General features: G+C 47.6%; 1 protein-coding gene across 1 annotated transcript; it reads right to left on the bottom strand.

The window, feature by feature from the left end:
* Positions 1–9,205: 9,205 nt before the first annotated feature.
* On the bottom strand, positions 9,206–14,581 carry LOC144102188 (uncharacterized). The gene is made up of 3 exons (XM_077635500.1): positions 14,184–14,581; positions 13,059–13,366; positions 9,206–10,708 (listed from the first exon to the last, which is right to left on the bottom strand). Exons 1-3 carry the CDS (start codon positions 14,579–14,581, stop codon positions 9,594–9,596), a joined length of 1,821 nt encoding a protein of 606 aa, XP_077491626.1. The 3' UTR covers positions 9,206–9,593.
* Between the last annotated feature and the right edge of the window lie 4,203 nt (positions 14,582–18,784).

The raw sequence follows: 18,784 nt of genomic DNA on the forward strand, positions 1-18,784 counted from the left end.
CATTGTTATACGCCTAGCTTGCATACTGACATTCCCATCACCGTGATTTTATTTCGCGTTATTAATGTTTATTTTTTGTTTAAGCTCTGGTAAATACTGAGGTAAAAGCATTCCGCTGCACCTTGTATACGGTCTTGCAGCACAGACGATATGGCAGAACACTCGCGGTGCGCACTCTAAGGAAACTTTCACCCTTAAAGATGTTTTTTTTATGTACGTAGCTCACATTTTTACAGCCTCGCCACCCTACATCAGATTGAAACACATCAGGCGGTTTCTGCTGCCAGTCGGAAATACATGAAATGTGAGCAAATCACTAGTGGACTGCAAAGCGGTGTCGGGACAACATAAGCATACTATATGTACATGGGATAAGGCACATAATATTGTAGTGTGCAATAAAACAAAGTTTAAAATTGTATTCATTGTCATCGCACGCGTCTTAAACTGTTCTTCCGGGTTTATAACTGCGAGAGAGTACGAATGTTAAGGGATTTGAGGTTAGCGGGGTCAGCAAGGAGCTTTAAAAAGAAATTCGAATTACTCTTCGTGGCCTTTGAGGATTGTTTTACCGCTTTAGAGTAGATCCGTTGAAGCTGGTAAGATGGGAGTAAAAGAGGAACTGCATCTTCCAGTTACCCGCCGCGGTGGCTCAGTGGTTAGGGCGCTCGACTACTGATCCGGAGTACCCGGGTTCGAATCCGACCGCGGCGGCTGCGTTTTTATGGAGGAAAAACGCTAAGGCGCCCGTGTGCTGTGCGATGTCAGTGCACGTTAAAGATCCCCAGGTGGTCGAAATTATTCCGGAGCCCTCCACTACGGCACCTCTCTCTTCCTTTCTTCTTTCACTCCCTCCTTTATCCCTTCCCTTACGGCGCGGTTCAGGTGTCCAGCGATATATGAGACAGGCACTGAGCCATTTCCTTTCCCCAAAAACCAATTATATATATAACATCTTCCAGTCTCCTGACATAAAAATAAAACCGCCTAAGAATGAGTAACGCGTGGCCTAAACGGCCTGCCTGTGGTGAACGGAATGGACCGGCGTTTCGAGCTCGGCAGCAGTGTGCCGAGCTATAATAAAGCGCATTCCTACGCAGTGACATGCGAACTAATCTTCCCTGCGCACTATGCGTGTCCGTGACATTTATTTTCAACTAAAAGTGCCGAATATGATCGCCTGTTGTATCGAGAAATCTTAGGACGTACCACACAGACGTACCGCTTAATTTTTGTCAGCGTTCCTGCTTTTTAAATGCCTTGTTTATCAATAATTTCAATATACAGGGCGTTTTCATATGATCGATACCGACTGTGCGTTTTTTTTTTTTTACAACGCTGCAGTGCAGCTCCATAGTACCACTTTTGAGGATATATAGGTTATCTGGCCAAGCATATGATTCAATCATAGTTTGGTACTATTTTAATAATTGCCTAATAATTGCCAATTAATAATTGCTAAGTTGCATTGTACTAATTTTGTTCAAGGTAATTCACATTTGTTTAACGAAAGAGAATGCCCTGGACATTTCTTAGGTGTTGGCGTTTATGGGCTCAGTTTATATATATCCTATGACTGACATGAAGTACACGTAGTCTGCGAAAAAAAAATGTATAAATTCCGAAATAACCGCCTTTGTAATGTGTTAGTCACCTGCAACATTCCACGCGTTGCACAGTCGGCTGCGCTAACTGAATAGTGCATAAAAGGCGACACGCGAGAGCGTTCGTTAGAAAGGAATGTTCGTCTGCATGCTTCACTGGGTTCCGTGTACGAGCGGGTGGTTCTTGGAACGTGCGCACTGCAGTCCTTGTAGCTGTTACGCAACGCTAGTAGTGCCGCAGCAGTGAGCATAGAGCCGCTAGCTTCTAGAACTGCTACTGTTGGCTACGCCATCGGACCACAAGGAAATGAAAAAAAAAAAGTCCTGTTTTGTGACGTAGTAGTCGCGGGTTTTCGCAAAACCTTCTGGGACTCTATATAAGTAGAGGCCCTCGCTATCCGAGCTGAATGACACAAAACATGCCGGAAGTCGCGAGTTTTCGCAAAGGCTTCTGAGACTCTCTGGCCGATGACGTAGCCAATAGTAATGTTCGGCGCAGCGGCGTCGCCTGCTTCTGCGCATGAGCACACGTGCTGAGACGGCGGCCAACTTGTGGGGAAGCCCTTTTGTCCGGATTCAAAAAAAATGGGACGCAACGGCCTCTTCGTAATTCTTTCCTTCCTCCATATTAGTGAGATTTAATATTACTGTGGCGCGAAACCGCGACTGTCGTCTGCTTTGCGCTGCTTAACTCTTTTTCGTTGGTTTTGGAATCAATCCAAGTTCAGAGCGGTTATAAGAACTCCGACGCCATCCCTTCCCTAATAATTTTCGCACATGGATGCTTTCCAAACGCGCAGGCGTTCGGTTCGCTGCTTGTGTTCACAGCTGCGCAGCCGACAGACAGGCCAGAGCGCGTACAGACTTTACTACACCTCTCGCCGGAAGCACAAAATCACCGCTGCATGGAATAGGCGCGTGGGTCGCGCTTCGGCTTGGCTCGACTAGCGTTGCTTTCTTCATTTTATTACTATGTGTGTCTGCTTTGTTTCCTTCGTCTGCTTCCGATAGCCATCGCTCTCCGGTCTAGGAAGGAATCGTGTGTGCTGCGGCGGCGCCACCGTCCCACTCACTAAGGTGAAAAACAAACCGGGACCCAGTCGTATTTCGCGTCCCTCGCGCCCGCTGACGATGCGGCCTTGCAAGGCTGCTGCATGTTGGTGGTCCGCGTGCTCAAGATCATTGCGAGAGCTTTTCCTGAACAACGCCAAAAATAAAAAAGAGGAATAAAAGAAGGACCAAGGCACGCGCCGCAGCCCTGCTTAACATTCGCTTCATGGATCGACTGCCAGGGCTTCTTTTTTTTTTTCTTTCCATCGTCTGCTCTGATATACGCGTACCTTTCTTTTTTGTCGTCTGCCATCGCTTCGCTTCTAATTTTTGTCCGCATGTTTGTGTTTTTTTATTTCTGTCGTCTGCTATAAAGAAGGTCTGTGTTGGAGTATTATTATTATTATTATTATTATTATTACCCTCATACAATGATAATAATAATACTCACACTCAACCATTATGTTTAGTTGTTTTTTTTGTCGCCTGCTTTGGCTCGGCATCGTTGTCGTCTGCTTCGCGCTTTTTTTTTTTCTTGTGCGATATATTAACGCCTCGCTGTGGAAACGAATTATGGCGTCTCATTTATTCCGTTGGCGGCTGTATTCCTTGCAAGGTGGAGGCCTAACATTGCCGGCTGTCTTTATCCGACCAAGGCTTGTTGTCTCGGGCGGAGAGATTAATGTCCGCCTTATTAGCGGCGTTTAGCGTGACAGATGCTAGGAAACGCTTCAGGGAGGTTTACAGACAATGGATCGTTTAACTTTCGCTTCCTCCAACGCACACGGCTGGCTCGTTTCTCCTGTCTTTGACCTCGTTCCTGAAAAACTAGCGGCCTTTAAGCACCGTGTCATGGCCTCCCTCGACAGTGCGCGGGTGGTTAGATCGTCTGCGAGTTTTTTTCTTTTTTCGTCTGCTTTTTACTCTACTAAAAACCCGATTGACTGTATATGTTATCACGCACAGAAAGGAGTCAAGGCGATGAATAGAAATAAAAAGGATTAAAAAAGGGTAAAATTTTGCTGTTTTATTTGAAATTTGCATACGTGTTTACCAATACCCCTGAAGAGATAAGTGTACAACAGCTGTATATATTACAGCTTAACGGTACTCACCTAAGAGGAAGAAACATGGAGGCTGACGAAAAGGCTGCTGCTACTGATGTTGCTGCTGCTGATGATCATTATACATACGTTACAGCCGTCTTGCTAAAGTCAGCAAGACAGCTTTGCTGCAGTCTATAGCTCGATAGATAATATCCAGTAATGGCTGTGACCTTTTCGGTACCTCCTTAAAACGTCTCTTGCATTTGTCGATGTTCTCGAACACATACTTAGGTATAAACTCTGAGAATCAGAAATAAATATGTGTCTGCAATCACTATTCAACAGAATATCAGTCAAGAACGGGGTTACCGTCATATGTGTGGAGTATCAACCACTGCTCCAATAAAAAAATGCAGTCAAGCGTGTCATACGGCCTAGTTTGTCCGTACCGAGGCAGCTTAATTAGTACAACCCGTTGAAGAGGCTAATGAAGCTCGGCAGGAATTTCACAGAGAAAGTGCGCTCGTTAGGAACTCTGTATCTGCGCCTTTATTTTGCCCAGCTCCTTCTGCATGCTCTGAAGGGGAAATAAAGTCAAGATAGGTGTGATGCGTTAACTGAATGATTGTCTGCAGTGTACTATTCCCTATCTGAGCGCGCCACGATGCACACTGTATGGCACACTATATGGCACACTATATGGATGCACACTATATGGCACTAAAAAGTGCCTCGCTCAAAAAACTACTTCCACAATCCTCATCGGCCTCAACCCTTTCACACTGAAATTATGAAGGAATTAAATAAAAAAATCTCTACCTGCACATTATGCTAGCTAATTTACCCATATTTAATAGCCAATCTCGACATTTCGGTAGCGGCGGTAAAACTTCAGAAATCGGCATGTTATCTATTAGCAACAATTGCCATTTGATCCATTTTGTGCAGCTATTCCGAGCTGCGTGAAAGACCAAATCGAAGGCCCGTGTAGAGGTATAGGCAAAATATTATTTTCTCCGCAGCATTTGTCAGAAAATGAGAGGCGAGGAATTGTTCTAAGCTCTTTGGAATTCACGTATTTGCACCCACTTTTTTCTCACGCAGCTTCGTCAGCGTGATTTCCAACATTTTGATCGGAAAACGCCAGTTCTTGAAAACATGTTACATCAAACCTGTATACAAGCTCCGTATAGCAATTAGCACATGGCGTGCATAACATGTGTCGTTAATTCGCAACACTCGCCTTTAAACGGTTACTTATAGTCCTCTTTTACATCATCATTGTCATAAGTCAAAGTGCAGTTAGGTGAACCACAGGACGGGGACCTCTCCCTAGTAGTAGTACAATAATGCACAGAAATCTATCCATATGCTTTGATTCGAGCAATGCGGTCGTCAGCTTCCAGCCCACTGCACGCAATAAGATGGCAATGAGGTGAACCAGAACAATGCATCTTCCGTCTCCCCCTTCACGCTTGGCTGCATGCATTGGCAGAAGCGGCGCAAGCAAACGTTTGTTTACAGCAGTGTATGCTGAGTTGCTGAAGCAGTGAGCGAACACATCTACCTCGACCGAGTTGTCAAGGTGGATCCGGGAGATGCGAGATGATTTAAATGACTATAGACGGCTCGTTTTAGTTGTATGTTTTCTTACATTAGAATACACGATTCGCCTCATGGTGTTCGCCTGCGACCACTACATTATTTATAATTGAACTTTTTCTCTCACGCTGTTTCGTTTAAATCAGCCAAACGATGGCTGTGACGTCACGTGAGGCATGAAAACAAAAACGCAATATAAACGCTAATACGTCGTACTTTGTTATTCCAACTCTTGAAGCAGGCTGTCTTAAGTATTGTAGTGAGTTAAACCTAATATATTTCTGTTTTTTTCGTGCCTCAAGTGACCTAAACACTCCTTACGCGTCACAGTCATCGTTCGGTTGATGAAACCGAAACAGCATCAAAAAGAAATTCGAATACAAATTATTTAATAAAGGATGTGCCACGGAGTGACCCATGTATGCTAATGTCTGCCGCATCATTTGAAAGAACGAGACACTTAAGCAAAAATTTGTGATCTATGGGCCTGTCACAAATGGCACGCATTAGGCAAGCACTCCCAAGTGGCTTACAGAAGCTTGCCGATATCCCTCAGAAGAATTTATTTCCACATGCAACCTTTCAGACCGAGAAATCAAAGTAAACTGAAACCAACGGAGTAATCGATGGGAAACTGATAAGCATATGTTGATCCGTAAAGAGAGTATCATGGATTAGCGAACACGTGAGATCGCCGATGATATTCAAGGGGAAATTAAGAGGAGCAAACGGATTTGAACAGAATAACGCTCCCTCACAACATATTATGCTTATTTATATCTTTTATTACAGACTGGAAGCTAAAAAAGGAACACGTGAGGTTAACTGTGCACATCTTTTTCAAAAAGTCTGTATTAATTTACACCGCTCTGAAACTAAACGCCCTTAAAAACACCTTACGAAGAGGTGTAGTGGTGTGTTTTGATAAGTCAAACTCCTTCAGCACCGAAACTGTAGGTTTGATAGGGTGTTTTAGTGGTCCTATAACCTAAATTAGATTCCTTTTTTTATTTTTACAGCCTAGTCGGAATCGGGCACAGGGTTCGAGTGAAGTGACGATGTTGGGAAATTAGCACGGGTACGATAAAGCGTCACACGGCTAGCGCAGGTCATGGATAATTGGAGATTACTACGAAAATACGTTATTTACCGTGCATGACCTTTTCTTGCCTTAACTGTTGCTAAACAATTAGCTGGTCCAGCTTTTCTGTTGGCCCGTTTAAAGACAAAAAAAAAGGTGCGAAAACCTGCCCTAAGTCGTCTGCTAGCGATGCAGTCCCTTTATAATCTCCCGGCTACAATCTGCTACTCGAAACTACTTCTGCGAACTCTCTTGAATCGGCTTCGGTATAATCAGTTTGCGAGAATCTGCAGGCGTGGCCTCCGAACCAACCCACACGCAAGGAAAATTTTTTTGTGTGTGTGTACTACAGGCAACGCATCAATCGAGCGCGGTGTCAAGGGACAGAGAAAAATGCAAAAAAAAAAATAACTCGTGCGGGCACCAACCGGTTCCAACCGGCTTAGCGGTTCAGTAGCACGCATAAGCTGTATTATATACGGGACAGGCGCATGTATAAAGGGCGGGGTGTTGGGCACGTGTGTGCGTAGGGACGCCCACGTCCAACTTTCGAAGCGTGGCAGAAGCAGCCATATCTCTGGCCTATAAACAACATCGCCAACAAGACGCTACGCAGCCCGCACGCAACGGGTGAATCTTGGGACCGGAAATGCGCACGTGGGTGTTGCTCCGTGAGCATAGGGGGCATGCGAACATCCCTGCACGTACGAAATTGTATACAAGAAAGAAACAACACACACTCCGTGCTTTCGCAGTTCGTTTACGCGGTCACCGCGCGGGCTTCTCTGAACGAAGCGCTGCGCGTAGGTGCGAAGCGGTCGTAAAAGAGGGCCTCGTTTACGTAGTCAACGAAGGCGTTCACTCACGGGTGAGGGTGAAAGAAAGCAGAGTAACAGCAGTTACGTTGCTGTGCTGGGCCCCCATATGCTGAGTGTACAGTCGGGGACAAAAGTCTCTGGTCCACGCGTTGCTCGGACGAAGCCGAGAGCTCTGCTACTAGCCTGCGGCTAGAGTCCACACTTGTGGAGATGAAAGAACGAAATTGTGACTTTCATCTCCACAAGTGTGGTCTCCAGCCTCCGGCTAATAGCAGAGCTATCGGCTTCGTTTGAGGAACACGTGGTTCAGAGACTTTCGTCCTCGACTGTACGTGTTTACATACATCCAATTTTGTAACAAGGCACAGCTTTTGCCAGTGCAGAGATTATCTGACTAGAACGAGAAGGAGAAACGTTTATTGAATAGTACAGGTGACGTAACCCTTTATCCGGCGTCTTTCACCCGTTGTTTTTTTAAAAAAAAGCCTTGGTGCTGTTTTAATCTTTCTTTACTGTTCCTGACCAAATACAGCTGGCGTGTCAAAGTAGTCACTGTACGAGCCAGCCTCATAGGTGTGAAGGCAGGACGAGATATGCGATCTTTGATTCTGTCAATTCACATTTTTGGTTCGGGGCAGTTGCACAGGATATGAGGAGCTGAGTATAGCTCACTGCAAATTAACGTGTTGGAGGTTGGCTTTGTGGGAGACCATGCATTGTGTGTGCACCTTAGTGGTTACTAAACTTGAACAACGTAAACTCGCACCGAAGAACAATTAACGTTTTTGCTATCGTCAAAAATATGCGATCTTTGATTCTGTCAATTCACTTCTTTGGTTCGCGGCAGTTGCACAGGATATGAAGAGCTCAGTAGCTCACTGCAAATTAACGTGTTGGAGGTTGGCTTTGTGGGAGAACATGCATTGTGTGTGCGCCTTAGTGGTTACTAAACTTGAACAAGGTAAACTCGCACTGAAGAACAATTAACGTTTTTGCTATCGTCAAAAAGCGTTCCCCATTGGTTTTCTGTGAAACTGCTAACCGGTCAAGTTCGACGCGACCGATAGAAACACTTTAAAAGAAAGATTTTGCTACATATCAGAAGAATGGACGATTGCCTTCAATATTACCGTAAAAGTATCTTGCAAGTTTCCAATTTTCGCAATTTTTTTTCCGAAATTGCTGGATGCATGGTCATTCTGTAGTACAGCTGAGGTCGGTAGACAACAGCCGCTCGCTACAACGTGCATTGTATCGTCGCTGTTGTGCATAGGCTGCCCGTATACACAAGTTCGCATATTGACTGATTGTCTGGAGCAGCGGTACCTACTTTCTCAGTCAACTGTTTAACTATAGCTTATATAAAACGCGATGAACTGGCTGCTCTGATAACAGACGGTATCGGTACATATGGCAGCGTCGGAATGGCATTGTACTTATGTCACCGGAAGCGCTAGCGCAGATTCGAATAGCGCTTTCGCATATGTGGCCTGGCCTTGTGCGAAGCGGACTGCTCCTCCGAGAATTTTTCTGAGAGAGTAGCGTTCTGTAAGAAAGCTTTCAGACATTATCCACATGGTTTGGAACTGCCCCGAGTAACATAAAGCGTATACAGTTTACAGGAACTCAGCCATGAGCAGTGGGAGGCATAGCTGACTCACCTTCAGCGCCAGGTGGTCGGTTAGGCCTGGAGGACCGTATTCGCCCATGGTTTCCCGGACCTGGGTGAACCACCCGCGTAATTTAAGTTCGTTTTCTGTCAAAGACTCGCTCGGCAACTTACTATTGCTTCGCAGTTTCTCAATTAAACTGTTGCAGAACGCGTGCACTACAGAGAGGTAAGGTGACTACCCTTGATGTCTCGTTTGTGAGGCCTGCGGCGCTGAGATCTCGCGCCTGACTCGACATGGACAGGCGACTCAGACTCATGACCTCCTGGTCGTTAACATCAGTGGTCGCCACACTGAACCCCTGAAATCGGACGGCAAAGACCCGTTCACAGCACACTGTCAACTTTAATCTCACACTTTCTGGATTGCCTCCTCGTCATTGTACAATCGCTTGGAAAAGTAGCACAGCTTCAGGGCAACTGCGACATCTTTTTCCTGTCCCCCAGACGACACGTGATGGCAGACACCTGCTCTGTTGTAGTCAAGCACTGCCATCGAAATCGCAGCGTACCAGTACGTTCTAAACAGTTCGGGAGCTGGTCATGACCCAAAGTCACCATCATCTAGCACGTCGTTGGCTCGGCGCTGTCCCCTAGGGCACTCAAGGTAAGATGGCAGGACCGTAACTTCAGAAGGTGCGCGCTTTATTTTGTTCACGGGGCAAGAGACACGTTTAAATACACATCTCGCAACGCCACGTCTCCTCGAGCAATGGTCGTCCGTCAGGTGTGGACGACCAACTCTATCCTTCTCATCGTGTTGTCTCCGGAACCATTTTCGAGCGGTCGCTGTTGAGGTCCGGCGCCCCGTTCCCTGGCTCCGAGGCTGATCTCGAACTGGTGGTGGTTTCCGCTCGCTTTAAGCGACGACCCCGAGCAGCGGTCGTGGTCTGTGGCTGAGCAGAGGTCTTCGTCGTCGTCGCTGAACATGAAGATGTCGGCGACCTCGCCTTCGTCGAACGAGTCCCTCGCTCCCGACCGCCGGTGACGATGCGAAGACGTGGAGGCACGACGGGCGAACACACTGTCCTCGGAGCTCGCCACCGAGTCCGAGCAGTCTCTGACCGCGGACCAGGTCATGCTGAAGTCTCCTCTTTCAGCGTAGTTCTCGAGGCTTCCGCGGTCGACGCCCCAGAAGTGCTGGCTCGAGGCTGGTGGGTGCGGAGGAGGAAAGCTGAGCGGCGAGCTGTGCTGAAGAGCTTTTAAGAACGAGTCGCTGTTGAAGAACGAGTCCTGATTCGCGACGTCAGTGTTAGCGTGGTCTTTTCCCCAGTGTGGATGGTGCTGCTGATGCGGCTGAATCAGAAGCCCGACGGGACAGTTCCTCGTCGGCGATGTGCTACCAGAGCGACGGGTCTCTATTGGCTCCGGCGAAAGGCCCATCTGCACCCGGTACTGATCATTGTCCTCTCCGTGGACTCGGACTGACGTCGTCCTCTTGGCGACCTCGATGCTTGTCCTATCTTCAACGATGGCAAGCTGGGACGATGTAGTCTGTCCCTGCCACTCTGCCCTGCCCTGCTGGACGCCGGCTGGGGTGTTCTCACAGGGATCGAAGATCAACAGCTCCTCTCCCGGTGAGGCGGCGTTAGTGACGTGCTTCGCGACTCCGTAGGCCAGCTCCTGTCTCGTAGAGACCGTGGTGTTGCCGTCCGTGACGACCTGGGTCGCTGTCTTCCGAGTGTACGAGATTCGTTCCCCGGACGCCCCGAAAGCGGACCGCCCATCTCGGAGGTTGACGTGCTGCTCTACGCTTTCCAAGCGTTCCACGACGAGTTGACTTTGAACAGCGGCTGCGTGGTGCGGGTCTTTCCGGAGGTCTTGGAAGGAGCTGCAATCTGCATCGGAGCGCAAGCAGGAACAATGCGCTATGAAGCTGCAAAAAGTATTCTGCGTGACGGTAAAAACGTTGGGTCAGTGTTCACGTTATAGAACACTCGTACGAGTTTCAGAGTCAGGTTATGAGAGATCATGTTATGGGGGATGGGATCATGGTGGTCACGGTCTATGTCATGCGACATGACTTAGGTCATGCGACACACATTACAGTTTCAACAATGTCCCTTTTTGGTTTCGTCAAATGCTAATACATTCTTCCTCGACATTTTTACTTTTTGGTTTGGTCAAACGTTAATACATTTTTCTTCGTGTCATTTCTCCTAATGTTTCGGAAGTGTTATATTTAAACATTGGAATAACACTGCCCTAGCCTTAACTAAAAATTTAAACAGCATGTGGTAAATTAACTTGCAAGAACATGCAGGCCCACAAATTGTAAAGGCACACAAGGCATTGAAAGGAGCCACATCTGAACGAGTACCATAGAGAGAAGCTTATATAGCGGGTATCGAAGGGTGTTCCTTGAGTAAGTAGTAGTAGTGGTTTTATTAAAAATAATAGCAAAAAGGAAGGAAAAGATTTTTGCTAGCCCCGGCATCTGCCATCGATACTGAAGCACCTGAGCTGGGGCAGCGGAAATAAAGGACAGCAGGCAGAATGGAGAAATGAAATGAAAGAGGTGAGGGTACAGGAAGAGAGGATAGGAGAAGTAATATGCACAAACTGTATACACAATAAGAAATGTCTTCAGGTTGTGTGCGTGATTAGTTCATTTTAGAGGAATTAAATCACACACGCGCACAGCACTGTGTTGGCTACAACTGGAGTGGGGCGTCCAGTTATTAATCGTTCAAGGTAGAACTCGCGGAGCGTTCGGTCACTGCGTGTAACTACCTGACGGAGAACAGACGGGACGTCAAGCCCGTGTGTTCTAGGAATTGAGTAGCAGTGGCGAATCGGTAATAAGCTAAGTTTTTCGACAAAGTAGCGATGCTGTGCATGTACTCTATGGCAGAAAAAAGATATTAGGAGATTTATTGCAAAATACCGCTATTGAGGCACATCTTTACTATAAGGGCAGTAAGAAAAGTTCTGCACACAATAGTTGAATATATTTCTAATTTCGTTTTATAGTTATATTCTAAACATTCTAAAAGCAATGTTTAGTTTTAACGTTAAACAAATGTTTTCGCAGGACGAACCGGTGGGCTAGTTGGTTAGACATACCAAATGATTCATTCTGTAACAGCGCAAACAGGACAAAGACGAAGGAAGCGTACAACACGAACGCTATATTTCCTTCGTCATTGTCTTGTCTGCGCTGTTTTAGAATGAGTACGTACCAACTTTCCCAGGCTTCTGCTTTGACCAAATGATTCCCGGCGCACAATAAAATGCGAAGGCAGACAGAGAACAGACTAGGAAGCGCTGTTTTTGTATGCCTATTTTGTATTTTTATGCCTAACTGCGCTTTGTGGTGTGTTCTCTGTCTTTTTTTTGTGCGGTGGGAAATCAGTTGAAATGATTGCGATAAATATATTATTTGTTAATTTTTAACTATAAAATAACATTTCAGTGTAACATACAGCGTTACTGCAACTTACATAACATATTTATAACATTGTTTTAATCTTTGATGCTATCTGGGACATTATAGCCCTTAACCTGGCTCTTTCTTTTACGAATTGTCATTATTATGATTTTTTCAGAGCAACTTCTGCACATTTAACTATACTCCTTCGGGCGCAGCGTCTGATACGCGTTCGGAGCCAGCGCGCATAGACTGATGAGTTCCCACAGAGTCTGCGCGTGGACAGTACCTCCAGCTAGCACCCGATCAAATCTCACCGTAATGTTATATTTAATCGACTAATGCGCTCCTCCTTTTGCGCTTAGTCATGAACACCTTCCCTATTAAAGCTCATGCATAATGTGTACTAGAAAAAGTTGAGACTGTCTGTTCGACGCCCAGTTCTTGTACTTGTCTCTTTAAATACGCCGTACGAACTAATCCGTACAGCGTAAAAAACAACTGCCGCCGTGGTGGCTCACTGGTTATGGCGCTCGGCTGCTGACCAGAAGGACCCTGGTTCGAACCCGGCCGCGGGAGTCGAATTTCGATGGAGGCGAAATTCTGTACGATGTCAATGCACGTTAAAGAACCCCAGGTGGTCGATATTTTCGCAGTCATTCACTATGACGTCCCTCATAGGCTCAGTCACTTTGGGACGTTAAACCCCCATAAACCGTAAGAGACAACTACCAGGACTGGGACTGGACAAGACCTGCAGTCTCAACTTTTTTTTGCGGCCGATATGAGCGTGTAATAACAGAACGGGCCTTCTATACCTTGGCTCAGGGCATCGGCCATGCAGCAAAGTTTCACGTAGCCGGCGGACCAGTTAATGCCATCATCCTCGGCGAGACAGGAGTAATCGTCCACCGCAGGCGCCACCGCCGCCGTGGTCGCGGCGACGTCCGGTTCAGCGGTCGCCGGACTCCGTGGCTCTCCTTCGCTGATTGTTCCGGCACCGGCGGCGTCGGTTGGAAACTTATTCGGCGACGTGGTCGTCGCGCATGCGGGACTCGACATGGCCGAGTCACTCTGAGTCTTCAGCTTCCGGAAGCCCCAGCCTCTCCGGCGATCCCGACCGGCTCTGCACCGCAAGACACACTCGTTTGATTGGTATTTTGTTGTTCTGTTGACTCGAAAAGCTTCACTACGGCAGGTGAAGCACTCTTCGGGTAGGGAGCACAGCGGCCTTGCACGGCCTTCAGCCCTACCAAGGATAGCCGTGTATGACCATATGTTGTACAGTTATGGTGTGGAACCCTTGACCCATTACCTTTAGTTGACCTATGACATTGGTCGACCTTTGGGTTGACACTTCACCTTAACAACATCCGATGGCATGATGTGAAGCCACGTCATGAGATCCGATGGGGGTGTCGTAAGACCATGTGATACCACGCCATAGCCACGCGGTCGTGCGGGTATATATAGAACGGCTGAAGCGAGCGTGTAGAGGAGCTGCCATGGACCATCCTCAGACGCTTAGCAAGCGTGCTTGCTTTTCGCTGAATTCCAGGGTTAGCCAAGTTAAGCCACTGCCAATATTTTTTTCACTCTCTCGAGTACGCCATGAGACATAAAGAAAGAGCTGTAAGCCCATTTCTTTAATGCGCTGGAACAAGGTCATGTGTTCTCATTCTCAAGTCATCTGGACAACCTGGGTGGTCTATAGCCCAGGCTGCGTCGACGACAGTTGCGCGTTGAATGGAACCTGAACAGGGCCGCAAAAGATCATTCAGAATAGATGCCGCTCCTCGGTTCTTGTGTTCATTAAGGCTCACGCACACTTGGATCGCACTCACAGTGATCAGCTAGTGAAGCGGAAGCCATGACTCTGTGACATGCTACGCCTGAGGCACCGCTTAAGTCACACAATGTCCCCTTGTTGAGTTAGCCCTCACCTGCGCCACCGTATCCTCTCCTCGGCCCCGGAGGACATGGCGCCCATGAAGGACGCGGCTCTTGCCGACGGGGGCTCCTGCTTGGGCCCGACCGCCGAGCCCTCCTGGAGCCCGGGGTCGTTGCAGACGGCCGGCGGCGCCGCGTACGGGGCCGCGGCGGAGTTGGGCTTCCGCAGCCGGCTCCAGGCCCGGCGCAAGAACATGGCGTAGCGGTGGGCCCTCACCAGCTGCGACTGGTGGGCCGAGGGCAGGGCGAGCGCTTCGCAGCGGGCCGGCCCGTCAGCAGCTGCTCGCGAGCCCGAGCCACCCATGGCTGTTGTGGTTGTTGATGGTGATGGTGATGTCCTCAGGCTTAATGGCACATGCTTACCCATGGCAAGGAATTGGTCAGGATGCATTGCGGATGCAAACGCACACATGGACAAGAAGGGATGTATTTGGATAATTTTGTGTGGACTAGAATTTGTACAAAAAGAAACGGAAAAGAAAAAGCAGTGACTTCTTGTTATCATTGGCCTTTGATGGAATGACCCATACCCAGAGTGTAGGATTGGCCAGGGTGTCTTGCACATTCAAACATTAGGGACCAATCGACGCATTTTAGATTGACGTGGGTGAAATTGTGCACGTTAAAGGAAAAAAAATTGGAAATTGTAGCTATAACAACGGAATCTTGTTAGATCTTTTGTTTCCTTTCTTCTTATCGTCTATCCTCCGCTAGTACAGACAAACCAAGCCCAGAAATTCATCATCATCATCAGCCTGACTACGCCCACTTAGTGGCAAAGGCCTGTCCCATGTCGCCCCAATTTACATTGTCCTATGCCAGCTGCGACCACCCTATTCCCGCAAACTTCTTAATCTCATTCGCCCACCTAACCTTCTGCCGCCCCCTACTACGCTTGGCTTCGTTTGGAGCATCGAAATTAGGCGCTTTTAATTTGTGCGTTATGTGCCAAGAGCTTTGAACATTTAAAATTACCGACGTGATTCTCAGGGAAGAGATATGAATGACAGGAACCGTTTTATAAGTAAGATTTTGCTGTCTGTGGAAAGATTAGACCATCACCTACAACATGCTCACTCTAAATGTTTGCTTTCTTTCAGTTATAAGAGTGAAAATGTCCCTTTTACGTGTACGCAAGGCTTACAACTGGAGGCGGCATCAGCACTATCACTATCGTCTTCGTCACTGATGTGGCATGTAAAGGGCCGGTCAAAAGTTCCCAGGTCACAGCGTCTGCTTTGAAGCTTTATAGTCGGACCCTTAACATCGCTATCAATCTAACAGCGTTGTGAAAGGTGAAAACGATGCTTCCCCTACCCCGTACAGATATATTCAGCTTCGAGGATGACGCAAATGACCAGCGACAAAGCTCGAAAGCAGACCCCGTGGCCTGGAAACTTTTGACCAACCCTGTACCTGCCGGCATCACGGGAATGCTTTCAGCATTGATCCTCCTTTCCTTGTCATCCTTTTTTTTATTTTATTACGGTTGCATTCGAAGCATCATGAGTACGAAATGCGGCGTCGGTCATAAAATTCGCCCACATTGGTGAATTTGGCGCCACCGTCTATGTGAGTTTCTTAATGATCACTTCATACACCACAGAGAATGCCAGCAAGACGAAGTTTCTAGAGTCGGGCAGAAAACGTGGATTGTACCTCGAAATTTGATAGTTGCGCCGCGGTGCTGTCCTCTGTGTGCAGATTAGGCTATTTCAACTCTACGTTTTTCACTTCGTCAATAGATTTAACGCAAGTGAAGGTTCGGTGTTAATCAATGGAGACTTTCACAGCATTTCTCCAAGGTTTGCCTCGAAAAGAGTCGTATTGTACGATAGATAGCTACAATAGATAGCTACAATACGGTAGCATTTCGAGCCTTCAGCGTGGCGGCGCTGCCACGCTGTCACGTGGTTGGTCACGTGACCAGCCATGTGGTGCGGAGCAGCTGCTGCTGCTGGCGGCGCGCCGGCGAAACCGAGCTGCCACACCTGTGCGCATGCGCCGTGCCAATTGGGACGAAGATGAAGAAGGAACGCCCAGCGAAACTGAGCGGCGAAAGACCGACTTTTCAATTCAACTGATAATGATCCACCCGGCCAGCTGTAGCTATCGCGTCACTCCAGGTTTAACCAGAGCTAAACCACCGCCATTTTTTTTTACCACTGAATCCACGTTTTAATGCCCAAGAAAAACTAAGCCGAGTAAGAAATCTTTTCTTCTCGCCATCCCTGCGCCTCACCATTCTGGATGAAGTGTCTATAGCGCCGCCACCTTTCTCTATAGTTACTTTAATAAGAAACTTTTTGTCCCGGGTGGCCAAGGCAATGAACAGAACCCGCTGCTGCTCATGAGGGTACCTGTTGAAGCCCTTTTAAGGGAGCAATAACAATACAAAAAAGTGAACGAGCTTTACAAATTGATAGAATACCCAACTCTGAATTTTGAAACACTCACTTCAGCACTTCATGCACAGCAGCGGGTGCTAAGCCTCAACGAATGTTTCGCTGTTGGGCTGCACCGCGTAGCTGCGTCGCAGCTCCTTTGAGCTTTCGTTCCTTTGGTGAAAAAAGGTGCCTTTGCTGGAAAGGTCTTCAAGGAATGCCGTGTGACAGGGCTATTACTCGTTCATTGGGTCGACTACATTCGGGGTCAAGGCTCCGTTTGTTCACTCATGTCGTGAGGAGGGGTGAAGTATAGGTCGTAAGAAAGGTGTTAGAGATGGACATCGAAGGTGAAAGGGCGTAGGACGACCAAACTGGCGGTGGAGAGCACTGCAGGGGGCGATAGATGTTCAGGAAAAGGAGCGGTGAGTGGAGACAGCTCAGGTACAGGAATAAGTGAAGGGGACACTTATTAAGAACAGCTAGTGACACCATGGAGACAAGTGGAAGCGACTTAAGATAGTAGGTTCGTTCAACGGGACTCGGTATATACTCATGCTGAATAGTCGGTAACCTACTCTCATGCTACCAGCGTAGTCAGTGCAGTCCTGCTTTCTTGGACACCACTTTTAGTTGCGAGGCCACTGGGGAATGTTGTAAGATACCGTTATCAACGTATTGATGGGAACGGTCTAACCTTACGGTGCGTATCGAAATCTTGATTTTAAAGTTTGTACTGCGGCTGCGTTTTTATGGAGGCAAAGCGCTAAGTAAGGCGCCCGTGTGCTGTGCGATGTCAGTGCACGTTAAAGATCCCCAGGTGGTCGAAATTACTCCGGAGCCCTCCACTACGGTACCTCTTTTTTCCTTTCTTCTTTCACCCCTTCCTTTATTCCTTCCCTTACGGCGCGGTTCAGGTGTCCAACGATATATGAAACAGATACTGCACCATTTCCTTTCCTCAAAAAACATTTATTATTGTTACTCCGGCCGCACCGATGTACAGTTGAGACTGCCATAGAAAAACAGTGGGGTGCGTTTTTGACAATCAATCGTAGAAAACTACAAGCGCCCTGAGGGGGATCTGCGCATATATTAGAAATATTTAGCATACCGGAAACGCACTAGCGAAGAAGTATACCGGTTTATCGTACGTCTCCGCGCATGCGCAGTGACAAGCGCGAGGCCTGGTATGACCATTGCGCGCGCGAAGCTAATAATAATAATAATAATTGGTTTTTGGGGAAAGGAAATGGCGCAGTATCTGTCTCATATATCGTTGGACACCTGAACCGCGCCGTAAGGGATGGGGGAAAGGAGGCAGTGAAAGAAGAAAGGAAGGAAGAGGTGCCGCAGTGGAGGGCTCCGGAATAATTTCCACCTCCTGGGGATCTTTAACATGCACTGACATCGCACAGCACACGGGCGCCTTAGCGTTTCTCCTCCATAAAAACGCAGCAGCCGCGGTCGGGTTCGAACCCCGGCTACTGATCCGCAGTTCCCGGTTTCGAACCCGACCGGGGCGGCTGCGTTTTTATGGAGGAAAAACGCTAAGGGGCCCGTGTGCTGTGCCATGTCAGTGCACGTTAAAGATCCCCAGGTGGTCGAAAATATTCCGGAGACCTCCACTACGGCACCTCTTTCTTCCTTTCTTCTTTCACTCCCCCTTTATATAACCCTTCGCTTACGGCGCGGTTCAGGTGTCCAAAGATATATGAGACAGATACTGCGTCATTTCCTTTCCCCCAAAACCAATTATTATTGTCTCCACTAGTGCGTCTCTGGTATGAAATGAAAAATGAAAATTGGTTTTTGGGGAAAGGAAATGGCGCAGTATCTGTCTCACATATCCGCGGACACCTGAACCGCGCCTTAAGGGAAGGGATAAAGGAGAGAGTGAAAGAAGCAAAGGAAGAAAGAGGTGCCGTAGCGGAGGGCTTCGGAATAATTTCGACCACCAGGGGATCTTTAACGTGCGCTGACATCGTACAGCACATGGGCGCCTTAGCGTTTCGCCAAAATCTCTGTATTGATTGTTGTGGTGCAATCTTACCATATGTAATAAAATGCTCACAAAACAACTTCCCTTTAAAAAAAAATGCGCTTGTTCAGATTTTCTGGGTACGGTGCTATTGGGATAAAGGGGACGGGGGAAGTATAAGCTGACTTCAAACCCCGTTCCCTCGGTAAACTGTTTTTTAATTGGTTTT

This window comes from Amblyomma americanum, chromosome 8 (assembly GCF_052857255.1).
Source record: "Amblyomma americanum isolate KBUSLIRL-KWMA chromosome 8, ASM5285725v1, whole genome shotgun sequence".
Taxonomy (NCBI): Eukaryota; Metazoa; Arthropoda; class Arachnida; order Ixodida; family Ixodidae; genus Amblyomma; species Amblyomma americanum.